This window comes from Leptonotus elevatus, chromosome 6, assembly GCF_054856555.1.
Source record: "Leptonotus elevatus isolate MCC_2025b chromosome 6, RoL_Lele_1.0, whole genome shotgun sequence".
Taxonomy (NCBI): domain Eukaryota; kingdom Metazoa; phylum Chordata; class Actinopteri; order Syngnathiformes; family Syngnathidae; genus Leptonotus; species Leptonotus elevatus.
In genome coordinates, this window is record NC_141244.1 from 9800013 (window position 1) to 9824732 (window position 24720).

The 24720-nt window shown below is 38.6% G+C and overlaps 2 protein-coding genes across 3 annotated transcripts in view; one reads left to right on the top strand and one right to left on the bottom strand.

The window, feature by feature from the left end:
• The window catches only part of LOC147171989 (sodium- and chloride-dependent transporter XTRP3A-like), a 25178-nt gene extending 22014 nt beyond the window's left edge, over nt 1-3164 (top strand). The window contains exon 13 of one of the 2 annotated variants that reach the window (XR_015095296.1): nt 2035-3164. The gene's annotated coding sequence lies outside the window, so the exon portion shown is untranslated. The remainder of the gene's footprint in view (nt 1-2034) is intronic. The other variant, XR_015095297.1, reaches the window with a different exon arrangement.
• The window catches only part of LOC147171991 (sodium- and chloride-dependent transporter XTRP3-like), a 14133-nt gene extending 2928 nt beyond the window's left edge, over nt 1-11205 (bottom strand). Inside the window, exons 1-8 of the mRNA XM_086077453.1 lie at nt 11019-11205; nt 7706-7846; nt 6297-6388; nt 5969-6196; nt 4238-4348; nt 3872-4113; nt 3531-3693; nt 868-1069 (exon numbers count right to left, since the gene is read on the bottom strand). Coding sequence (XP_085933579.1) covers nt 868-1069; nt 3531-3693; nt 3872-4113; nt 4238-4348; nt 5969-6196; nt 6297-6388; nt 7706-7846; nt 11019-11142 — 1303 coding nt within the window. The 5' untranslated portion in view covers nt 11143-11205. The remainder of the gene's footprint in view (nt 1-867; nt 1070-3530; nt 3694-3871; nt 4114-4237; nt 4349-5968; nt 6197-6296; nt 6389-7705; nt 7847-11018) is intronic.
• Nucleotides 11206-24720: the final 13515 nt, after the last annotated feature.

A 24720-nucleotide genomic window follows, 5' to 3' on the forward strand; every position in this document is an offset into this window, starting at 1 on the left:
TTTTTTTTTGCCCTCCTTCTTCCTTTTTTTGGATATGACTATTTTTAGACATTTTTTTTCTGCCTTTTTTGTTATCAATTTCTTAAATGTTTGACAATTTTGTGGACTTTTCTACTTTTCCTCTTTTTGGACATTTTATGGTTACTTTTTAGATAACTTTTCAAACGTATTCATCTACCCTTCGTGTCTCTTTATCTGACAACTTAAAAATTTAGACTAAAATGTTTTGAATATTTATTCAATCATTTTTATCTAAATCATTAATCCATTTAATGATTATTTATCTAAAAAATTTAAATATGTAAAAAAAGAAAAGAAAAAAAGTCATTTATTTTTAGGGAGCCACAGAAGAGGGACTAAAGAGCGACGTATGACTCCAGCGCCGCAGGTTGCAGACCCCTGCTCTAACCTAAACAAATAGCATTGCCTCCATTTTGCTACATTCACACTCCAGGCGAACCTGAATCCAATTGTCGGGCGTTACTAGAATGCAACACAAGCGCAGTTGAAATTAACTTTCTAACAGTTTGGATTTGAACCTTTTGAAAAACATTTACCCTACTAGACTAGTCGACCTGACACAATCATTTATGTAATTAAATGTCGCCACATTCACAATATAAGTAGCCTACTGATACTAATCCCATTTTATGTTGTGCAATTTATTTTCACACAGCAGCTATCAGGTCCAACATTGTACAAGCACTGAGAGTAACTCCAAAAGCATATCGGCTCACAATGTGGCCTTTGCAGTAGAATAACCAGGAACATTTCACATCATTTGAAAGGCTTGACTAAAACTATACAGATCCTTTAATTACTAAAGAACTAAAAATGTGTATCAACATATGTGTACCCAAGTCTTACCGTTTAACACCTCATTACTAACATTGGACAGTATCTTAAAGTCTCGTAGTGGTGTGGTGATGGCAGTCAAGTTGCCCAGCATGCTGCCCAATCCCAGAAGCAGAAGCATGAAGAAGTACAGCACTGACCATAACTGAGGCAGGGGCATGTTTTGAATGGCTTCACTGTACACAATGAAAGCAAGACCAACTCCTTCGACTGCCTGAAACAGACGAGAGAGAGCCAGAGAGAGAGAGAGTTTAGTGATAAGAGTTTATGACTCCAATCAATCTTGATTTGGCCCCTTAGAAGATTGTTTATTAAGATGGACTTTACTCAAGAAAGAAGTGGTAAAGGGTAACTACTGGCATGCATCAAACGACTCTTGCTGTAATTGTGGCTGTATATCATACATGATCATGTAACGCAGGCATCTTGGTTTGGATTCCAATAGTTTTGTTCTTGTTCTTGTTCTTGTTTAGTACTGGAAATAGTCCCTCAATTCAATGAGTATGAAGTATCAAGATAATAAAAGCATTGATTTGATTTTCACTCGTGCTACAAGCATTTTCAATTTCAAGCAATTTCAATGCATGTGGCACAGGCAGCAGAAACATTGCCATATAAAATGATTCAAACATTAATGATCCACAATATTTAAATAATCCAAGCCATATTTGCAAAATCATTGCCATCTTGAAAGTGCTGGAACAAAAAGGTGCAAATGTAAATATGTTGAATTTCACAAGGGTCTTCGCTTTGACTATTACTGTTCGCGATGTTTCACCACAGTGATCCCAACACACTAATAAATGTTCATTGTTAAGGATATGACACCTAACGTTGTGTCACTATAATCTGACAAGACTTATCTGTTCATCAAACTTTTAGTGTCATCAAGTTGCAGAAATCCGGATGACTTGATTTTTACAATTAAACTTTAGATTTAAAAAATTAATTATTATTGTACTTGGCGCTTCGCAACATCGTAAATGTTCAGAAATATTGCAGCTACTCAACAGGTAGTTTGGTTTGGAATTACTCTTAAGAACCTTGGCGATTCCTTGATAAGGATATGTCCCTACCACATCAACCAAATGTTAAGAAGATGCTTCTTTCACGTGTCACTACAAATATGACATTTTCCAATGGTTGTTGTTTTTCTGTGACCTACTGCTCCCTTGGCAGTTATCAACAGAAGGTGTCGCGCATAAACGCAGCGGCTTGGATAAAAACAACGTTGCACGGCTCCTCTTTGTGGACTACAGCTCGGCCTTTAACACCATCCGGCCATTCAAACTCCACCAAATGGGACTCAACACCACCCTGTGCAATTGGACTGTGGACTTTTTAACCAACCGCACGCAGAGCGTCAGAGTGGGCAAAAACACCTCCTCCACCCTTGTCATCAATACCGGTGCCCCTCAAGGGTGTGTTCTGAGCCCTCTGCTCTATACCCTGTACGCTCATGACTGCTCTGCCTCCTCTCCGTCCAACCTCATCATCAAGTTTGCCGACGATGACCAGCAGACTCTCCAGCGGGTGGTGAAAGCTGCTGGGGGAATCATTGGGAACGCCTCTCCCTGAGATCAGCGCCATCTACTCCACTCGCTGTTTGAGTAGACTGCGCAACATCCTACGGGACCAGCACCGTCCGGTGGCTCACCACTTTTTCCACCTGCTGCTCTCAGGGATTTACAGATCCATACGGGCCAGAACATCAAGACTGGCCAACAGTCTGTATCCACAGGCTGTGAGGTTACTGAACTCTGCTCCTTTTCCCTCTCTGCCTCCCCTTTATGGACAATAAAAACAACAATAACTTTGAACCGGTTTGCATTGTTGCAGAATGTCGCTTCTCCCTTTTTCCATTTATCCTTCTTACTCAACGTTTTGACGACTATAATATTTGATTAAACGATCCGGTTTTGCGCTGATGCACGATGTCATCTCAGGTATCTGAATATTTCTGCTCTGCACTTTATTAATGACAAGACCTTAAGTTGCGCTTAGTCTTTGTTGTACAATGTCCTATACTGCGTCGAATGTTTACACTGGGTTATTTTATGGGTATTTATTTTGTGTGATTTTCCACTTTACCAACTCTTCTGTATGGATGCTCCAAACGAAGTTTCGTTGTTCCCTTGTGACAATGACAATAAATATTCAGAATCTGAATCATGTTGCAGATAACCAGTACATTTTATAACTTGAATGACTGCAATTCTTTTATTTCACATTTCTGCAATACGTTTCTAAAGACTCTTGATGGTTCAGAATGACCTCTGTCTGACAAGAACCAACAAATCAATGTCCCTAACCACCCAATAAGAACTGGGCTACATTTACCAAGCGTTTTAGAACATATTTGTTTGCAGGTCTTGCACTTTTCAAGAGGATTGTGGTCTTCATCAATGTATGTATTTTAATTCACAGACAAGAGCATGCCAATAGACATTTAGATGTGAAAAATAATTGCTGAATACCTCCACCAAGAATGAAAAGTGTAGGGCTAAATTGATTGGCAATTGGTTGGTTGGTTACCTATGCAAAAATTGACACATGCATCAGCACGGGAGCACTTTTTTAAAGAGTCTCCTAACTATATCAGGCACTAACCATGCATGAATAAAAACAAAGAAGCATTGATTGTGTTGTAACACAACGAATGATGAAGAACATACCGTGTCTAGTTCATCGTTTAGGTCACAGGTTTCCAGTTTATTGCCAAGTTCAGCAAACTGCTCCGGGTATGTTGCATTGAGGGTCGTAATCCAGTCAAACACATTGTCCGCGTTGATAGTGTCCTCTGCCAGATTAAAGGTATTTAGCAGCAATATGCGCGTCCTGGAAGAAAAGACAGCATAGAACTGTTTACTCCTTAAACAAGGACTTTGGACAAGTACTAAACAGTAACACTACTAACCTAGGACTAGCATCATATTTCATTTGGTTGTATTAATAACCAAGATCAAACTTTGGATCATCAATCACACACACACGACAATGAGCAAAACATACTCACCTCTCCAGGCAGTTCTCATAGTTAACTGTGGCTTTAAATCCATAGATTGAAAAGGTGACAATGGAAGCGAAGATGGAGGTCGCACTGTTGATGAAGGAGACAATGAAGGCCTGACGCTCAAAATTGTTGTTGTACTGATTGTAGCTGGAAAACGCTATCAGCGAGCCAAATCCCAAACCCAGAGAGAAAAAAATCTGAGTGGCAGCATTTATCCATGCCGTGGGATTGGTCAGTTCTTCCATCTACAAACATGTACACATACGGGTCAATATGTATATAACACAGAATTAGAAACATATATGCCGTCAGGTTTTTGTTTGTTTGTCTAAATATCATTTCACAATGGCATCATTTTGACATTGTTACCTTGGGGGTGAACATGTACGTGATACCATGGATGGCACCAGGAAGAGTCAAACCCCTGATGAGGTAGATAAAGAGGACCACATAGGGAAATGTGGCAGTGAAGTAAACCACCTGCAGACAGAGGCAAACAACAACATTTTCATCCTGTTAATCTTTTGAAGAATTAATGCTGCGCTCGTTTTGGGGGATTCTAAGCAAGGCCAGTTTATTTGTAGAGCACACTTTATGTACAAGGCAGCTCAAAGTGCTTTACATAAAACATTTAAAAGCATTACGCAAAGAGAGACAACTTATTATACGACTTGATCAAATAATCTAAAATAATTCTACTAAAATGATTCAAACCAAGCATCAACCTAGATAACATGAGAAGTCTGAATGCTTCATAGATCATACATCTCAAATGTATTTTGGTCAAAGACCATTTAGAGATTATTAGACCATCTTTTAACTCATTCACTGCCAGTGACGGCTATAGATGTAAAAAATTCATTTGAAATATTTCTATTAATTTTCCACTTTTTCCACTTTTGTTAATAAATATGAAAACTTAAAAAAGTTTTTTTTTTATTGTACATTTAGAACAGATATAAAATGTGTGATTAATTGTGAGTTAATTATTGAAGTTATGTGATTAATTACAATTGAAATTTTTAATCGCCTGACGCGAAAAAAAAAAAAAAGATCATTAAAAATTAGGGGCGTCAAGTGATTAAATTATTTAATTGTAATTAATCGCATGACTTGACTAGTTAACTCGCGATTAATCACAAATTTTATATCTGTTCTAAATGTACAATAAAAAAAATTCTAGGTTTTCACACTCTTGTTAACAAAAGTGGAAAAAAATGTTAAACTAATAGAAATGGTTCAAATTAATTTTCGACGTCAATGGCAGTGAATGAGTTCAAATCTATTCTTCGACTGACAGGGAGCCAGTGCAGTGATTTGAGGACAGGTGTGATCCATTTTCCTGGTGTTTGTAAGATCTCTGGCAACAGCATTTTGGATCAGCTGCAGCTGCCTGTATAGACACCAGTTATCTGGCCTACTGAAAATACAAAGCAGTTTTAGTTTTCTTTTTTTTTGAAAGGGCTTTGAATGTTTGTTTTTTATTGAGCTATATTTGTTTTTCAGGTTGTAATAAGCAGATTTAACAGTAATTTTTAATTGGTTGAATTCAGGTCTGAGTCAATAATTACACAAGATTTCTGGCTTGACTTGTAACCTTCAATGTGAGCGTTGATCTTGGACCTTTCATTTCTGGGGCCAAAAACAATCTTCTGTCTTGTCTGGATTGAGCTGGAGAAAATGTTGGTCCAGCCATTTTATGATTTGATGAATACACTTAATTAATGAAAGTAAGGGACTATAGTCATGTGATGATGATGATGATGATGATGATGATGACGACACTGAAATGTAAAGTTGCGTCTCATCTGCATATGTATGATAAGAGATGTTGGTGTTGTTGTGGTGCTTCATAAAAGTGGTCCAAGAAGGGAATCTTGTGGAACACCGCATGTGAACCTTGTTCGCTCATGACTATCAATTGAAACAAAGTAGTCCCTATCTTGCAAGTTATATTTGAACCAATTCAGCACAGTTCCAGTAAGTTCCACCCACTTTTCTATCCATGCTTATCAAAAGCAGAGCAATTTTTGTTTTGTTTTACAGTAGTTATGTTATTGTTACGCTTGCGCTTGAGGCGCATGTGTGTACTTCTCCTACCTTCCCAGATGACTTTACTCCATGGATAATGAAGAGGTATGTAATCACCCAGGCCAGCAGGAGACACAACGCCTGGCTTGTTTGAATGCCTCCATTCTCTTCGATAGAAGACGAAATGTGCAGCGTTTCTCGAAAAAAGAAGTACTGCGTTGAAGAAGCCTTTTGGCACTCTTCTACTGGTCCTGTCCGGTTGAAATTAACAGGACAATCTGACCAGGGCAGGACAGACTGTGAATGCAAACCAGTGAATGGTTATTGTTTATGTCCTGATGAGTTCAGAATTCCATACAGAATTGAATTATATCCAGTAAGTTATTTAGTAACTCACTTGAAATGAATTAAACAGGTACCAGAAACTCCATGCATTGATGACGTTGTAGTAGAGGCAAAGATACAAGGATGCCACAACACTAGCAAGGCCTGAAATGAGAGATTTAAGATTTTTTTCTTTTAAATGTGTAGATTTTTTTTCAACAGAGTTATACTTTATTTAAAAAAAATGTATTGCCCAAAGACAATGGCTAGAAGTGAGGAGAATCACTACATATATGTTAAATGAAGAGGACAAAGCTCATATGCGTGTGTTCACGACAATAAAGATGATTCTTGCTCTAGAAAAGTAATCACCGCCACCTGGGCGTCGTTCATCATCCATTGTATGCAGCATAATTAGCTGTCATCCCAAAATGTTGTCATCTATGCACACAGCTGACTTGGCATCTACAATAGCTAACAAAAGTGACGCTGTGTGTGTCACGATGAGTCCCGTTGACGTGATGTGAGTTGGAATTTAAGAAAAAGGTGGATAGCTCGTGGATTAAGTTAACGAAGTTAAAAGTGCTGTTATACGTTTTTCCATTGCTGTTTGTAAACACAACATACAAAACTGACACTCGAGGAAGCCGATGGGAGCAGCCAACCAGGAACGAGTGTCAAATTTGCATATGCAGGCAAGACACAGGAATCAAACTCTTCTAACACGTCCGTGGAAACAGTCCACCAATCAGGCGCATGCGTTCGCACAGTGAAATTTGCATATTCCACTTATAGTAGCTTGGCTGAAAAAAAAAATTTGCACCGAGCCTCTCAGCATGATGAACTGATAACAGTGTACATTTATCGTTCCTTCAAAATAACTCAAAACACTCCTGGCAACAAAAGTGAGCACACCCCTAAGTGAAAGTGTCAACATTTTGTGTGACCACCATTATTTTCCAGCACTGCCTTAACTCTCTTGGGCAAGGAGTTCACAAGAGCTTCACAGGTTGCCAGTGCCATCCTTTTCCACTCCTCCATGACAACATAATGGAGCTGGCAAATATTCAAGACCTCAAGCTCCTCCACCTCCTCTAAATTTAACGAGGATTCCCCAGAGATGTTCAATAGGGTTTAGGTGTGGAGACATGCTTGGTCAGTCCATCACCTTTACCCTTAGTGGTCATTTCAGAGGTGCGTTTGTGGTCGTTATCATGTTGGAATACAGCCCTGAGGCCCAGTTTCCAAAAGAACAAAATAAGTTTATCTCGGTCTCATCAGACCACAGGACACGGTTCCAATAATCCGTGTCCTTCATCTGCTTGTGTCAAAGTGTTATTTCTTTACTGTTGTCCCATGAAAAGATACAATGAAATATCTGTAGAAATGTGAACGGTATACTCCTTTTTGTGAGATTTACAAAAGCTATTTGGTTATGTAGCTGTAAACTGTAATGCTAATATATCTGTTTCAAGTACTTACCCACACCTCCCAAATACGGGTTAATGGCCGACCAGGCTCCAATGCTTCCCAAGCGCATCTTTTGACCAATGGCAAGCTCCATGTAGAATAAAGGCACACCCTCAATGAACAGCATCAGCAGATATGGAATCAAGAAACCCCCTGTTGGAGGAAAGCACAATTAAATACGGTCTTTACTTGGTTCTATATGCAGTATGAAAAGGGGGTGAATACAATTTAGTGTCTTGCGGATTCCCTTGCAGCTTTATTATCTACCACAAGTAGCTCTTCAATAAACCTTTCAGAGTTTTATCTTGTGAACTTTGACATAATTAACAATTAACTCAAAAGATACTAATGAACTCATGTGACTTCCGAGTGAGCAATACGATACCTACAGTGAAAATCTGTGACACGTGTTTTGGCTACATGCAGGTTCTTTTGACATGACGCTGCTACGGGAAATGTTCTTTGTTATAAAACTAACAAAGATAACGATATGCAGATAACATACAATACACTGTTTGTGATGATCTGTGCTTTGTTTGATTTGGTTTAGTTGGCTCGATTGTTGTCATATCCGCCTTGTTGTCAATGTCTCAAGTTTTATCATGTCCACCTGTGCTTGTCATCTCGGGCCCTGGTGTCGTCCAATCAGCTCCCTCAGCCACGTGTGTCTTGTCCAGGTGTCTTTTGTCTCGTTAGTGTGTGTATTTAGTTCCTGCTTTAGTTTCAGTTCATTGTCCAGTCTTGTCTATGCATATGTCCTTACCATGTATGTCTTCATTTGGACTACTGAAGCACCTTGTGTGCCTTTTTGTTCTTGTTCAACAAATTACTTTTTGGAGCACCTTTGCCACCACGCCCTGCTTCTCTGCGCTTCAGTCCACATCACCAGTACGAACCCTGACAGGACGGAATCTTTGAAATGGGTTCATTAAAAGTCATCGCCAATAAATACTTTCAAATTCAACACTGTTGCCACTGTTCCACGGCTGGGATTAAAACCACACATTAACTCATTCACTGCCATTGACGGCTATAGACGTCAAAAATTCATTTGAACTATTTCTATTAATTTAACTTTTTTTTTCCACTTTTGTTAAAAGTATGAAAACCTAGAATTTGTTTGTGTACATTTAGAACAGATGTAACATTTGTGATTAATTGTGAGTTAACTACTGAAGTCATGCAATTAATTAAAATTAAGAATTTTAATCGCCTGACGCAATTTAAAAAAAGAAAGAAAAGATTATTAAAAATTAGGAGCGTCAGGCGATTAAAATTTTTAATCGTAGTTAATCGCATGACTTCACTAGTTAACTCACGATTAATCACAAATTTGATATCTGTTCTAAATGTACAATAAAACCAATTCTAGGTTTCCATACTCCTTTTAACAAGTGGGAAAAAAATTTAACTAATAGAAATAGTTCAAATTAATTTTTGACGTCTATAGCCGTCAATGAGAGTAAATGAGTTAAAAATGGATTCGTCAAATTTACAAAAAAGAAAAGGTTCAATTTGACCAATCTAGCTGGTAGTCCGACAGATCCTTTGGTTAAAACAACCACTCTAGAATGGTAGGTGTTTTCAACCAATACCAATTGGTGATTGGGCCAACCGATACAAATTGGTCATTCTGACCAAGATATTGATTCATCTGCGTTAGAGGCTGACATGACAAAAGTACCACTGATTGTCACACCCACTTAAGTGGGGTGAAATTCGTTCCCCGCACTTGAACCCATCACCTGAGGGAGAGGTGAGCAGCAGCAGGGGCGGTGCTTGGAAATCGTTTGGTGATCTAACCCCCCCAATTTCAACCCATAATGCTGAGTGTCTAGCAGGGAGGCAAATGGGTCCCATTTTTATAGTCTTTGGCTAGGGATTGAACCCACAACCTCCCAGGGCAGACACTCTACCACTAGTGCACTGAGCTGGTCACACCTAGTGATCTATCTAGACACACATTTCCATTTTTAAACACCATATTATAATAGTAATAGTATGACGTGGCGTGAAATTAAACGTTCTATTTTCTCGACAATTTCATGCTGCTCTTGTTTTGTTTTTGTATCAGTGAAACGGTTATGTCATTAAGTCTTATCGCCGAGCTCTACTGTGTGCTGCTTAAACAGGTGGGAGGCTGCACGCTGTAAAGAGCTCATTCATTTGCAGCGTCACTTCATGGTTCGGCCCTATAGTTTATGACATGTTATTGAGGTTTACAGCCCACTTCAACTTTGTATCAACTCGCACTCTGGAAAGGATTTGTTTGGGAAATTTACAATCCACCATCCTGACATTACTGGAAGTGTGAGCGTGTAAATTAAATTCTATCAAATCTAAACTGGTGTTCATCACGCTTCCATGTTTGTTGACACGTGACTGAGTTTGGTTTACTGGTGTTAAAGGTTCAAATTGAATTTTTACTCAGAAGGCTTGGAATACTGATGTCGACAGGTAAGTTAACTTTTCATTCATTGACTTGTATTATGTGATCTATTAGTGGGGGGAGTGGGGGTTTCCGCTTTGGTGACCCACCAGTAGTTGGGCAAAGAACCATATTTCAGCATAAATTCAAATGGACACCTCACAATAAGGAGGTAGAAATTATTTAGCCTTAATGAGAAAATAAATCTTAATATATTATTGATAAAACAAAGCTATAAGTACATTATATTGGTGTATATAATTAATATAATAATGCTCATTGGAAGAAAAAAAAAGATGAGCCTAGTCAGGTAATATAAAGTACATTTGGATGATTTTCTGAGTTTAAAATTTGATGTTTCGACATACACTTACCTTACCTCAACAGAGAGTTCCCCCACCCCCTACAGCTCCCAAAAAAAATTCCATAATTATTTTATATTAACGCCCCCATTTTACCCCCATTTTTCAAGTAGTATATTGAATTTATATCAGCATTTTAAGAAGACGCTAAATGCCTAATGGTATTGTTTATGAAATGTTTTATTTGATCTGTTGTGACCAATTTATCCCTTATATACTATAGGTTATACAGTATTTAGGAACATGTAAACAAACGAGCTGCTTATTTTCACAAGCACATCCCTATTTAATGTTTCAATTTTTGGACTCATGTTTATAAACAAATCAATATTTCGGGTCTCTATTTGGCGTCGGGTTGTTTTAACCGCTCGTATAAGGCAGTGGGTGTCAAACTAAAAATGGGATTATGACAAGAACATCCGAGCTTGATGGTTTTAGGGATAAGAAGACATGCCACTATTACTTCAATAGGCAACAAGCCACCGTAACAAAAAGGAGATTTAAATTAAAAAAAAGTGACATCGTCAGGTCTCACCTCCGCCGTGCATCTGGCACAGGTACGGGAATCGCCAAACGTTCCCCAGTCCGACCGCATAAGAAACACAAGCCAACACAAACTGCAAGGGGCTATCCCAGTTGGGTCGAGCATCTTTCTCCATGTCTGCGCCTCAAGTGAACGTCTTTACTTCTGGCTTGTCGTCAACAGGTTGTGTGAGGCGTTCGAGCGCCTGCAGGCTTTTAACCGCGCTCTGATTGGAACTTGAACGGTGGCAGGGGGCGGGGCCTCAAAGTAGCCACTTTATGATTATCCAAATCATAGTTTTGTTTTGTTTTGTTTCAGCGTTTGGCCAACATAGAACGGGTCGCTTCGAAGATTTGATGATTAGATTGCTGTTCTGTCAGAACAATACACACATAGAGGAGCACTTAGCACACTGCAAAAAAAAAAAAAAACTTGTAAGATTTACTTTTAAAAAATTCTCCCAAGTATTTGCACTCACTCCCATTAAGTACATTCTACTGCTCAATATCAAGTATATCGCACTCAACAGAACTAAGTAACATTTACATGCAACTAAAGATTGATTACTTAAGGAAAATATTAAGTAACTCTTACTAAACGTAATTATAAAGTTTATTTCTATAATGTAGTAATGTTTAGTTATTGTAATTAGGTCATAGCCATTGCTTATTTAGTATATGAACAACCATTCATACTCACACCTAGGGACAATTTAGTTACTTCAATAAATCTGCCATGTATGTTTTTCGGAATGTGGGAGGAGACCGGCGAAGCACGGGGAAACCATGCAAACTCCACCCATAAGGCCAAAGCCCGGATTCAGTCTCGCATCCTCTGCAATGGGAGGCGAACATGACAACGAGTCATTCACCAAGCCTCTAATAAACCAATGACAGATCATGTTAAAGAAAGTCCTTTTGTTTAGTTTTGAAAAAAAAAAGAAGCAAAACAGTCACTCAAATTACAAAACACAATTACAAACAACCTACCCCGAATTTAGGAGACATGCTGGATCAATTCTGCTTCGTGTATCTGGATGACATTCTGATATTTTCACGCAATCTCCAAGAACATCGACTGTATGTAAGCCAAGAAATGTGAGTTTCACCCAGAATCGGTCCCGTTCCTGGGCTTCATAGTGGAGAGGGGTCAACTTAGAGCCGATCCAGCCAAGATTCAGGCTGTGGTGAATTGGCCCACTGTGACATCAAGGAAGCAGCTGCAGAGGTTCCGAGGGTTTGCCAATTTTTACCGGCGGTTTATCCGCAACTATAGTCAAAGGGCAGAACCTCTAACGAGGCTTACATCCAAAAAGGTCTCATTTCAGTGGAATCAGATTGTTCTAAGTTATCGCAGGGGCAAACCTGATGCCTTGTCACGTATCCACAACCTTGCCACCGAAGCCGTGGACCCAGAATAGATTCTGCCAGAGCGGTGCATTGTGGGGATGCTGCAATGGGACATTAAACGGAGAGCCACTGACGCACTGGCGGGTATCCAGGTGCCGAGGGAGGTTCCCTGCGGGAAGTTATTTGTGCCTCCTCAGATACACACGGACGTTTTAAGATGGGGACATGAGTGAAACCTTGCGTGCCATCTCGGAGTCCGCCGCACGCATTTTTTGGTGGATCAAAGGTTCTGGTGGCTTGTGGGGGCTTGTGTCGCCTGTGGGAAGGCATCCCACCAAGCACATGCCGGGCTACTGCGGCCCCTTCCGATACCTTCACGCCCTTGGTCCCACATTGCAGTGGACTTCATCACTGGACTGCCGATATCACGAGGGAATTCCGTGATCATAACTGATAGATTTTCCAAGTTAGACCATTTTGTGGCCTTGTCCAAGTTGCCATCCGCATTTGAGACAGCCAAAGTGTTGATTAAGCATGTGTTTCGGATCCATGGCTTTCCCTCGACTTGGTCTCCGACCGAGGACCGCAGTTTGTGTCGCAGGTCTGGAAGCGGTTCTGCAGAGCGCTAGGGGCCACCACGAGCTTGTCATCAGGTTACAACCCACAAACCAACAGCCAAACAGAACGCCTGAATCAGGACCTCGAAGCGGCGCTACGATGTGTGTGCATGGAGTCCCCCGCATCCAGGTCGTCACACCGAGCCTGGGTTGAGTATGCGCACAACACATTGTTCTCCTCAGCCACAGGTCGATCTCCGTTCGAGGCCGCTTACGGATACAAGTGGACCTCCCGTCAGTGCAACTGCACCTCCGCCGAGCCCACAGAGTCTGGCAGGACACCAGAGCCGCTTTGTCCCGAACTGCGGTCCAAAACCAAGCCATCGCTGACCGGCGCCGCCGCCCAGCACCAGACTACGCCACGGGAGACACGGTATGGCTGTCCACTCGGAACTTGCGGGTAGCGGGCGGGGCCAAGAAGCTGGGGCAGCGTTACGCTTGGCCTTTTGAGATAGAGAATGTTGTAAATCCCGCGGCCATGAAACTTCGTCTCCCGCCAACCATGAAGGTCCACCCACCAGTATTCCGTGTCTCCCAGTTGAAGCCTGTTGTCTCCAGTGACTTGGCTCCCACTCTAGTGACTCCTCCGCCACCACGACTCCTCGACGGCGACCCTATCTACACGGTCAGAGAGATCCTGGACTCCAGACGACGGGGCAGGGGTGTCCAGTATCTGCTCGACTGGGAGGGCTACAAGCCGTAAGAGCGGCAGTGGGTCCCCCGCTCCTGAATCTTGGATCGGTACCTCCTGCACGATTTCCACTCAGCTCACCCCTCGAAACCAGGTGGTCCGCCAGGGGGCGTCCATTTAAGAGGGTGGGGGGGACTGTCATGGCTCAGCTCTTAGGCCTCTGTGTTTTTGTTCTTTTTTTTTTTTTTATTCCAACACCTGAGTGATTTTGTGTGAAACCGTATTTGCTGTCATTCCTTGCTTTTTGTAAGCAAGCGTTTTTTGTTAATGTTTATTTTTCTCCTTGCCTTTTGCGTGTCCTCGGTTGTGTTAATTTGTAACGAGTGGTCTGCGTGTTTTGGGATCCGCTCTCACCATCTACCCCGGTGCCACAACAGGATTCTTTTATAATAAATTAACCAAATTGCAGAAAAAAATGACAACTCCAAAGTTTAATTTGTTGCAAACAAATTGAAATGAAAAATGATACAGGTTAAGTGTTAAGCAAGACAATATATAAATTGGGAACTGTATAATACACACAAGTCAAAGTTCTGTTTCCTGGATGGCATTAAGCAAGAAAAAATTATTTAATAATAATTAAATTAATTAAAAGTACACTAATATATTACGTTAGTGTACATACATAGTGTAATTAGGGTGTGCCCAAAAAAATCTATTCTCATAAAAATCGCGATTCTCATTTAGTATGATTCAGAATCGATTTTAAATGTCCCAAAATCAATTTTTAGCATTAGCGAGTCAGACTGGAGTAGATCATTACGCTTCCTTGAACATCTATAAATTGAAGCAAATATCAGTCAATCAAATCATTTTGAATAAAAAATCGTTCTTAATCGAAAATCGATTTAAAATGTATTTCAGCATTTGCTGTAAAAACATTACACAGAAAAAACAAGTAGCACATTCAATATATATCTAATGTTTTTAATTAACTGTGAATAACTGAAAAAAATTAGTAAATATAATTATGAAACCAAGGTAATATTTACAGGGGCACAAAGTCATTTTTATCGGTGCAAGTGAAGGACATCTTTTGTTACAGGTGCTCCTCAACATTGACGGTATGCATGTTTCTGGAGATAACCAACCCCCTACAGTGAGTAAAATAGTGTAACACATTTCTTCAAAGTGTATATGTTAAGTGTCTGTGTGGTTTTGAATGTGAGTATAGACAATTATAGATGTAAAAGTGGTAAAATGAATAACTAAATATAATATAACTAGACAATAACAGAGCTATCGGCTTAAATATTAACACATCACATAAGCATGTTTCCCTCATTCCAATCAAAGAGGGCACTTATAGTATTTCACTCAAAAGGAGGCCACAAAAACAAGCTCCTTTTGGAGGAATGAGTATTCTGCCTGACACCAGCAATTTATTACCTCACAGTAGGCTCAGGTGACTGTCTCCCAATCTCAAGCTTATGGGTTTGTACTGCAACCCTTGAGTGATTTCAAAAAAAATATTTTTTTTAGTAAATCTTTACTACCGTATTTTTCCCCCAAGTAAATACTCTTGTCCAAAGTCTACTGTTTGACCACCTGTAACATTTCCTAATTTAAGAAGAAGAAAAAAACTTCAGCTAACTCCTGCTTAGCAAACAAAGCAAAAAGCAGCCTGGTAATAATATGTTGAGAAGAAGAAATTTGTCACATATCTTAAAGCAAGGTATAGCTTACGGCTTATGGGAGGGTTGAGGTGGATCAAACCATTTTTTAAGCAAAGGGGGTTAACTGCATTTTTGTCATTAAAATAAAGCATTTCACCTTTGTGTGCATTTTTTATAACTATAATGTTTTTTTTAAACAAACTTTTAGTTTGTGAAAAACAAAAATATAAAAAGATCTTTAACATTTTGGGGGTCGATTTATTCGCACCCCTAAAAATGTGCACGACACACCTATATGCTGCATACTTCATCAAAATGCAGTATAATCTGCATATATATGTCAATGGAGGACAGCCGTCGAACCACCACATTCATAACAACTGTAACCATTCAAGAGCAGCAGGGAAGACATTCAGTACAACAGCGTTTACAATTTCCTTAGTTAACCTACTTGTGCTTCAATGCTGACATTTAGACTGTAGCTATACAGTAACAGACATTTATGAGCCGGAGCCATTATGTGTTTTTATGGCACTTTGAGGTTAAGCGGTTATGTAAATGTAAGGCTTACAAACCCAGGAATTGAACCTTTGCAAGGAATACCACAAATACGGTTACATAATGCTGCTCAATAAATGTAGTGGATAATATTGCTTACTGAGAGCAACTTACTAATTCACTCGGTTAGTTGGGATGTGCTCTAGCTCTTCCGCGTGTTTGTAAGTCATCTACTGCAATAATAATAATGTAATATTACCAGATAGGCCAAACAGCTAGATTAATTAGCGTCTATTTCTTCAGCTAATTCTATTATGAATCCCACTCGGGTTCGAGAGAGGACAGGCGCGCTGTAATATGATTGGCTGATGCATTCAGGTACGAGCCAGCAGTATCTGACTTAAGTTCCCACTAACCCACCCGAATCCTAACCCTAATATACTTAATTATTTGGAATGGTCATATCTTCTCATATCTTCCCTTCGTGCCTTTTATATAGTAGCCAATCAGAATTCAGTGGGTCTCACTAAGGGTGTGCCAAAAAAATCGATTCTCATTTAGTACGATTCCGAATCGATTTTAAATGTCCCAAAATCTATTTATTTAAATGATTTTATACTGTCTTCCCTTTGTTTATGTGTGCCTTCATTGGGAGTGCTGTTCATGCTGTACCCGATTTGGCCACTTGGGGGCAGTGTGGTTCCACGCGGTCTGATACACTGTTAAGTTGTAGCCACATTAGAGAGTAGAAGGAAAAAGTTATTCCAATAGAAGTTGTTTTTTTGCAGCGTTCTTATGAGTGATAAAAGTGCCGCGAGTAGCGCGCTAATTAGCATTAGCGAGTCAGACTGGAGTAGATCATTACGATTCCTTGAACATCTATAAATTGAAGCAAAAATCTGTCAATCAAATCATTTTGAATCAAAAATCTTTCTGAATCGAATCGCACACACAAAAATCGAATCGAATCGTGAGACATTCAAAGATTCCCACCTCTACTGCTCACCTTTTTTTTTTTTAATCAGCATGTGTGTTTACTCCGCTTGAAGTAACAAGCAATTCTGGCTGATGTGGATGTTTTTTGCTGAACAATTCAAATAGCTACAAAAACGCTAGATAATATTTCTACCATTCTTTTGGGGTGTTGGCTATAGCTTTTACACTCTGCTTAAGTTTACTGGGAAAAGCAGGTAAATGTCTAGAAGACCGCTCAAAAGCATAAAACCAGTTTTTCACATATAAATATAATTACTATGGAACCTTGGGCAATCAATGCGTGGGGCTAATTCATGTCAAATTAAGCAATACAAGGTTACTGTTAATCGTATGTATAGTTAGTATTATTTCTATACGTAAAATCCAGTGCTGATTTCAAAAGATATTGGATACAAGACAACATAGATTACATCGCAAATCAGCACATATACTACCTGTCGGATGATAACCAACTGATGATAAAGCTGTGGAAAGGTCACATTGGTGGAAATTTTTGGTGCTCCACTCGTCGTAACCTTCAACCTATTTTCTTCGCTGTTATCTGTGATGTACACACTGTTGCCTGACATTCATTCCTAGTTCATTAAAGTATTGTATTATCTGTTCACGACAAGATGTGGCGAATTCTGCAGAGAAAAACGATACAGCACACTTGAAAAAGCTCAATCACTCAATAGATCCCAATTTTAAATACGGTTGACTGTATTTCACTCTATTGATCTCTTTTTCACATTGTGTTGTCATATGTGGGCGTTGGAAAAAGGAAAAAGCCTGTTTTCGTAATAGAAATACCCGTTTTCAAATGTAGGGAGTTCTTTGTAGAAGTAAAAAGTCCTCAGAAATAGAACAAAAGTACAGTACACTTCCCAGCACTGCACTTTGGCGCTATAAGTTAGACTCAAAATCTGAAAGAACTGGGTCAATAATGCACCTGAAGCGCACTGGATAAAGTCAAAAGCTGATAACATGACAATAAACGACTTTGTAACATCTCCAGAGAGAGACCTCTAACCTTTTTTCTATCCGTCTTGTCCTCGTTTGGACCACTGAAGTCTATCTCAGCTGACTTTGCGCGGGAGGTGATACAGATACAAGGCACTTTGGAATAATCAAAACAAAAATACATTTACAATGTCCAAAAACAAGATTCAAAGTAACAAACCAACACTGGGGATAAACTTGCTACAAAAGGAAACAAGACAGGATTCCGGGAAAACAAGACTCACAACAAACAGGAACAGAAGCGGCAAACTCCAACAATGAACAGACAAAGACGAAAAAGCAACCAGAAAACTCAAATATAAGCAACCGACGAGACAACAAGAGGGGCCAGGTTGACAAGCACAGGTGGACACAATAACCTAATGAGACAGACGTGGAAAACTTGACAAATCGAATCAAAACCAAACTCAACAAAAACCCAGATCATGACATATTTATATATATTACAGTATAACAGTGAACTCAACGTTAACAAGCAAAGTGGAGTCCAAACTTGTGCCCCACTGAACAAAAACATTCTGATACTGCTTGATACAAATTGAATTCATGGGAATTCACTAATGTTTCTTGACAGACTCTTCATGCAGAAAGAGAAATACAACAGCTGCTGCTACTTTGATTCTAATTGGAACAAATGGTCTTGCCAGTCAAAATATAGATGTGCCAAAATGTGACCGAATGGCAGGCTCGGGCCAGCTCTGTGGATTAGCATAAAGCAAACAAAGTTAACTTAATTTGTCTATTTATGATTAGCATACAGTGTATAATATGTACAGTAGATTATATGGTTTCTTTTTTGCACTGGATTTTTGGGTTTTTTATTAAGTTTCAAATCTATTAACATGTAGGTTACAGTGCAACTCTTCATGTGGTTAAAAGTGTCACATCCATGGCTGGTTAATGTTCATGGATTCTTGCATTAAGCACTGTACCTATCATATGTATTCAGGGTTGGGAGGGTTACTTTTAAAATGTAATCCATTACAGTTACAAATTGCCTGCTAAAAAATGTAGTTAGTAACGTAATCTAACTACCATAATATTAAAGTAATGTAACTGGATTACTTTTGGATTACTCCAATATTAAGTATGCTCATGAAGACAAAATAAAAAATAAATATCACCACAATATATATTCTATACAATGTGCCCCTTTTATTTGCGGGTGATCGGGACCTGGGCAGCTTACAAATAGCAAAAATCCTTGTGTAATTAAACAGCTTGTAGGCTGTTGATTGATTGACTGATTGATTGATTGAAGGCCATATGCTGTTTTTGAACTGTCACTGAAAGCAACCACACCTCACAGTTTGATAGATAGATAGATAGATAGATAGATAGATAGATAGATAGATAGATAGATAGATAGATAGATAGATAGATAGATAGATAGATAGATAGATAGATAGATAGATAGATAGATAGATAGTCATCAAATGAACTTTTATCCCAGTCACAAGTTTAGCCGTGTATGATGTTTAAATAGTGAATTGGTGCGAGGAAGATTTGTTTGGAAGGTGTAACTCACATTATGCTTGTAGGTTAGCGGGCTAGCTAGCAAGAAGCTACAGCGCGTAGCATGCCGCTGGACTCTGTTAGAGTAGACAATATTAAGTATTGTACTCTTTGCGTGTTCAATTAACTGAATGGTGAGATCCTTGTGAAGAAGTCCCTTTGCAAAGGTTGATTGACTGATTGATTGATTGAAGGCCATATGCTGTTTTTGAACTGTCACTGAAAGCAACCACACCTCACAGTTTGATAGATAGATAGATAGATAGATAGATAGATAGATAGATAGATAGATAGATAGATAGATAGATAGATAGATAGATAGATAGATAGATAGATAGATAGATAGATAGATAGATAGATAGATAGATAGATAGATAGATAGATAGATAGTCATCAAATGAACTTTTATCCCAGTCACAAGTTTAGCCGTATATGATGTTTAAATAGTGAATTGGTGCGAGGAAGATTTGTTTGGAAGGTGTAACTCACATTATGCTTGTAGGTTAGCGGGCTAGCTAGCAAGAAGCTACAGCGCGTAGCATGCCGCTGGACTCTGTTAGAGTAGACAATATTAAGTATTGTACTCTTTGCGTGTTCAATTAACTGAATGGTGAGATCCTTGTGAAGAAGTCCCTTTGCAAAGGTATTTATTAATTACCAGAAGCTTCTGGGGACAAAAAGCTGATGACACTGAAGCCGTGTTCTCTCAGTTGTCTGACTCGTCCAACGTGGTACCTCAATACTTATTCAGAATAGTGGGAGACTACAAGTCTCCTCCCATCAGCCCACAACACAGTATAAACAAGAAAATCTTTCTCTCCTCCCTTCTGCAAGTTCAGCAAGTTCCCATAGCTATAAATCAGATTAGAGAAAAACAATCACACATCGGCCCGTCTCCTTCGGAAGAGACAGATACCAGACCCATACACTCCCTTATTTTCTCAGGAGTGTGAGACACATAAAAATGCTATTCATTTAGCCATACTGAGTTAACTAAATCTAAAACGGCTAAAATATAATTTAAAACTGAAAAACAATGTTAATAACTCATCATTCCCTCATTTGAGCTCATAAGAGCTCAACACATTAAAACATTTTTTTTTCAATGGTTGTGTGATAAAAATAATTATCCTTAAAACATCCCTTTAGCAGAAGAGGAGGTAGTTTAGCAATCACATGACATTAAAAAACAATTTGATACATTTAAAAGATTTTTAGTGGAATAAGCATAGCATATGTAAGGCTTAACATAAAATGTTGTTCATTAAAAAGTATCGCAATGTATCGGCAGACGAATATGTGTTCTTTGAAGCCATCTTGTGATGAAGTTTTGTTGAATGAAAAAAGTGACGCAATAGTTCTTTTTCTTCTTTAAGAATCTGGGGTAGACTACCCAAATTCTTCGATTTGCCACCTGGGATTATTCTGCCCAAAATGTGACTTCTTCTTGGAATGATTGCCCAAGAAAAGGCACTTGACTTGATCCGTTGACTGATGTCCTCAAACGGTGTTGAATGATGTCGAAACGGCCGCTCCAGAACGATCACTGGGTCAGCTGACGTGGCTCCAGGTCGGAGGTGATAAGATTGATGATCATCAGTTGTGGAATTTCGTCTCTCCTTTCAACCTGAGAGCATCAGTTGATGAGATGGCCGAGCCTGGCACGTCTCCGGAAGCCTTGTAGACCAGATGTGGAATTTTCTCTGTGCAGAAAACTGCACAAGATTTCCTCACCAACCCCCTGGGGCCGTTCTCCTGAGTGCAGAAACTTTTCATTTTTAGTTTCTCATAAACTCACATAAATTTTATTTGGAGGAAAAAACCCTGATAGTTTTTGTTAGTTGGGATTAGTAAATGTTATTTGGTTAAGATCCGTAGGTCCTGTGCTGTTGGAACAGGAAAATATCTATTTTTGTGACATTAAAATAGAGCCCAGCCTTTAATTGAGTTGAATGACATTCGCTCATTCATTAATATAAGACAGAGCTTGTAAATATTTATCTTTCAAATAGGTTTTGTTCAATAATAGGTAATTTTTTTACCATGACTAAATTTGTTCTAAATTTGCATAACTGTGCCTTTCATATCTCTTATTCTCTTCCCAGAATCCCATGACCGGCCGAATCCTGGCATGCTGGGAAAAACTCACATATATTCATATTATCTATACTCTTTTGCAAACACTGGGCTCCAAACATTACATTTTTCAAATGTGATTCTGAGATAAAAGATATAATATAATATAATTACCTTCATTCGGCGAATATGCATTATTGTCCTTGCTTGCTTCAGACTTACTTTGCGATCGATTTCCTCTGGTAGATTTCTTCATATTCAAACTGTGGATTATCACTTTCAAACTCATCCTGTCAATTGGAGTGTAGGCCGATACCCCACAACCTTTTTAATTTCGTTTTTAAGTTTGATTTTAATTTTCTAACTCGTCTACATTGGTTAAATTCTTAAACATAAACTCCCTCATTTGACAAAGATCCACTGATTTTTTCAAACACGTCAAGATAAAGGGAGGACAAAATAGAGACCACATAACCCAAAAAACGTCACAAATAACTCAACCCTCTAAATCAGGCCATGAGATAAACAAAAGAGCTACAAAACACTATAAAACTGAGCATAAGCAAATACAACTTAAGACACTAATATATGATGACTTTGGGACCATAAAAAATAGAGATAACCATATTACTCTAATTCTCCTAGAGTCCCGAAAATTATTTAAATTGCCAATCAACCTCACCTCTTTTACAGATTAGTGGGGCTGAGGATAAAATCACACAAAATTCACAAATATCTACCATTTCCTAGATTTAATCAAACTAAAAATTATCTTCAAACTTCTAATCTTTTACATATTAGCGGGGCTCATAAAAAACACAGCACACAAAATATTTCTGGGATTTATAAATCACAGTGCTATAAAAAAAAAAAAAATCTAATTTAGCCATCAAACTCTTAGTTAGTCTTTTACTCGTTACTACTCATTCTATTCTATTATTTATTCTATACTATAGCTGCAGCTGGACGAAGTCCAAAAAAGTTCCTCACGGGGAAAATAAAAATATATCATATCATATCATATTAATAAAATTCCCATTGTACCAATTCAGAAACTGATTCTCCCAAAAATATAGGCAAAAATTTAGTAGGCTATAGATTGAAATAAATTTTCTCAATCCCTCATTTCAAATTTACATATGTCGTTTTCAATTTCCCAAAATATCTTGCTATAGATCACAGTTCCCCACTCAACACATTAAAAATGCCTTGCATATCACTATGTAGCATATCTTTGAACAAGTATTCCCATTCCGACCACCAACTTTCTTTGTCCAGACCCCCAGCAAAAGGCAGGACGGCAGCTGTTGTCAATGTTCAGTCCTGGCCAGCATGGCGGCTGTTGTGGCAGCAATGTTCAGAGCAGGCATTTAGATTTCCTCTGGATGCAAAACAGCCATAGGGGAGAAGTCACTATAATGAGGCGTATACACAGTCACTGGGCATTGAGGAATTTGAACATCATGTTTTTCTTAGGCACAGGACGAGAAGACTGTTGCTCTGCGGCTTTTGACCTTTGATCTCTGCCACATCCATTCAGACGCAGTCTGCAATGTGGATCCGATGACACACAGTCTTTCTGAGAGCTCACCTGATCAAAAAAAATGCACACTCGTTGATACAATGCATTAAAAATGCCAGACTGAGGATATGGGATCATAGCAAGACAGTTCACTTCCTGCTTTCTCAAAAATGTTTCGTAAAAAAAAAAAAAAAAAAAAACCCACAGCCTCTTTATTCAATTATTTTTTTTTTTTTCAATACCCCTTCAAATAGCTGCTAGCCATACAACGTATCAGCAGCTGGGGCGCAGCCCGTTCGCAGTTTGTAATCAGTGAAGGCCATCAAACCCTCATCTGCCTTGGAACTCAAACATCAGTTTCTGAAATGACACACTCAAAAAAAACAAATATTAAAAATCATTATCAACATGTCAATTTCAAAAACATTCATAACTCCTTATTCAACTATCTTACTTCCAGCCACAGCTATACAGATGTAGGCATAATTATATCAACTCAACATAGCTCAAACAAAATGCCATTATTTTATCATTACTCTTTATTCATTTGTCCCGAAAAGGGAAAGTTAACAAATTAACCATCGTCATCAATCATTAAAATATAAAGACTATTAGCCCAGTCACTAAAAAATAAATAAAATAAAAAATAAAAATAAAAATAAAACACTAATTTAATATTCTTGTTTCAAAAACTCAACAATATCTTTCAAATACTATTACTTATTTTATATTGTTTATCATTCCTCTCTTACCATTTTGACAAAGAAAAAGTCCCATTACGAGGACACATTTTGCTAACAGCGCACAGCCCAGCCCCCACCTTTTTTTTTCTAACCTAGAAACGGGGGGGGGGGGGGAGGAATCTTAACATTATAAATCGCAAAACCTATTTTATCCCATTCAACATTAATAAAACAAACGCCACTATCACAACAGTCTCATCTCACACAAAACAACACCAAACTTAGTTAAAATATTGAAGAAAAACAAACAAAATCACATTTTTCACTCACAATCACAAAAATAGCCCCCACCTTTTTAGAAGCTAGGTCACACACTCAAATGCATACGCACACACTCTTCAGTCATTATAAAAAAATAAACGATGTTATTCTATCAATTCGTTGTCTACAAATCTTATAGCATTTAAACCGCAGTTTTATACGGTGATTTCAGTAAACGGGTAACTTCGAACAAACCACCCGTAAACTGCTCCACAAATGCTGGAGTCATTTTAGCATCAAATTCAGCCTTTTTTCATTACCAACAAAGAAAATACAAAAGTCTGACATACCATTTTGTCCAGCGAAAGCTTTTTATACAATCGATCCACAGTTCGTTTTTTCATTGTTCATCGACGCTTTTATTTTTCGCTGAACCGGAAGCGCATTCAGGACAAACCATTCTGTATCCCGGTCAAAACCGCCTCCATTTTGTTTGTAGTTTTTGATGTTTACTTTCGGTTTCTATCATACGCAAGTAGTATTAATATTTATCAATACAGTGACGTCTCACTTTTAGTATTAATAGTTCAATATGTCAACACATATGGCCACACACAGACAGACATAAGAATTACGTGACCTCTCGTTTATACACAGCGGTTACCCAATCCCGCTGAGCTAAACTGTTCTCCATATATTGCAAAATTTCTGCAAGGCGCTCATTTTCAAAATAAATTGTCACGTACCATCGAATTCAACCGTAGAACAAAAGGTATTCATACGGTAATCCTGACCCCAAAACTACAAAAGTAGGAGCGCCATAACTCCAAATAAAATCTTTCACGTAATCTCTCGATTGCAAATACAGTAAGATAAATCCAATTATTA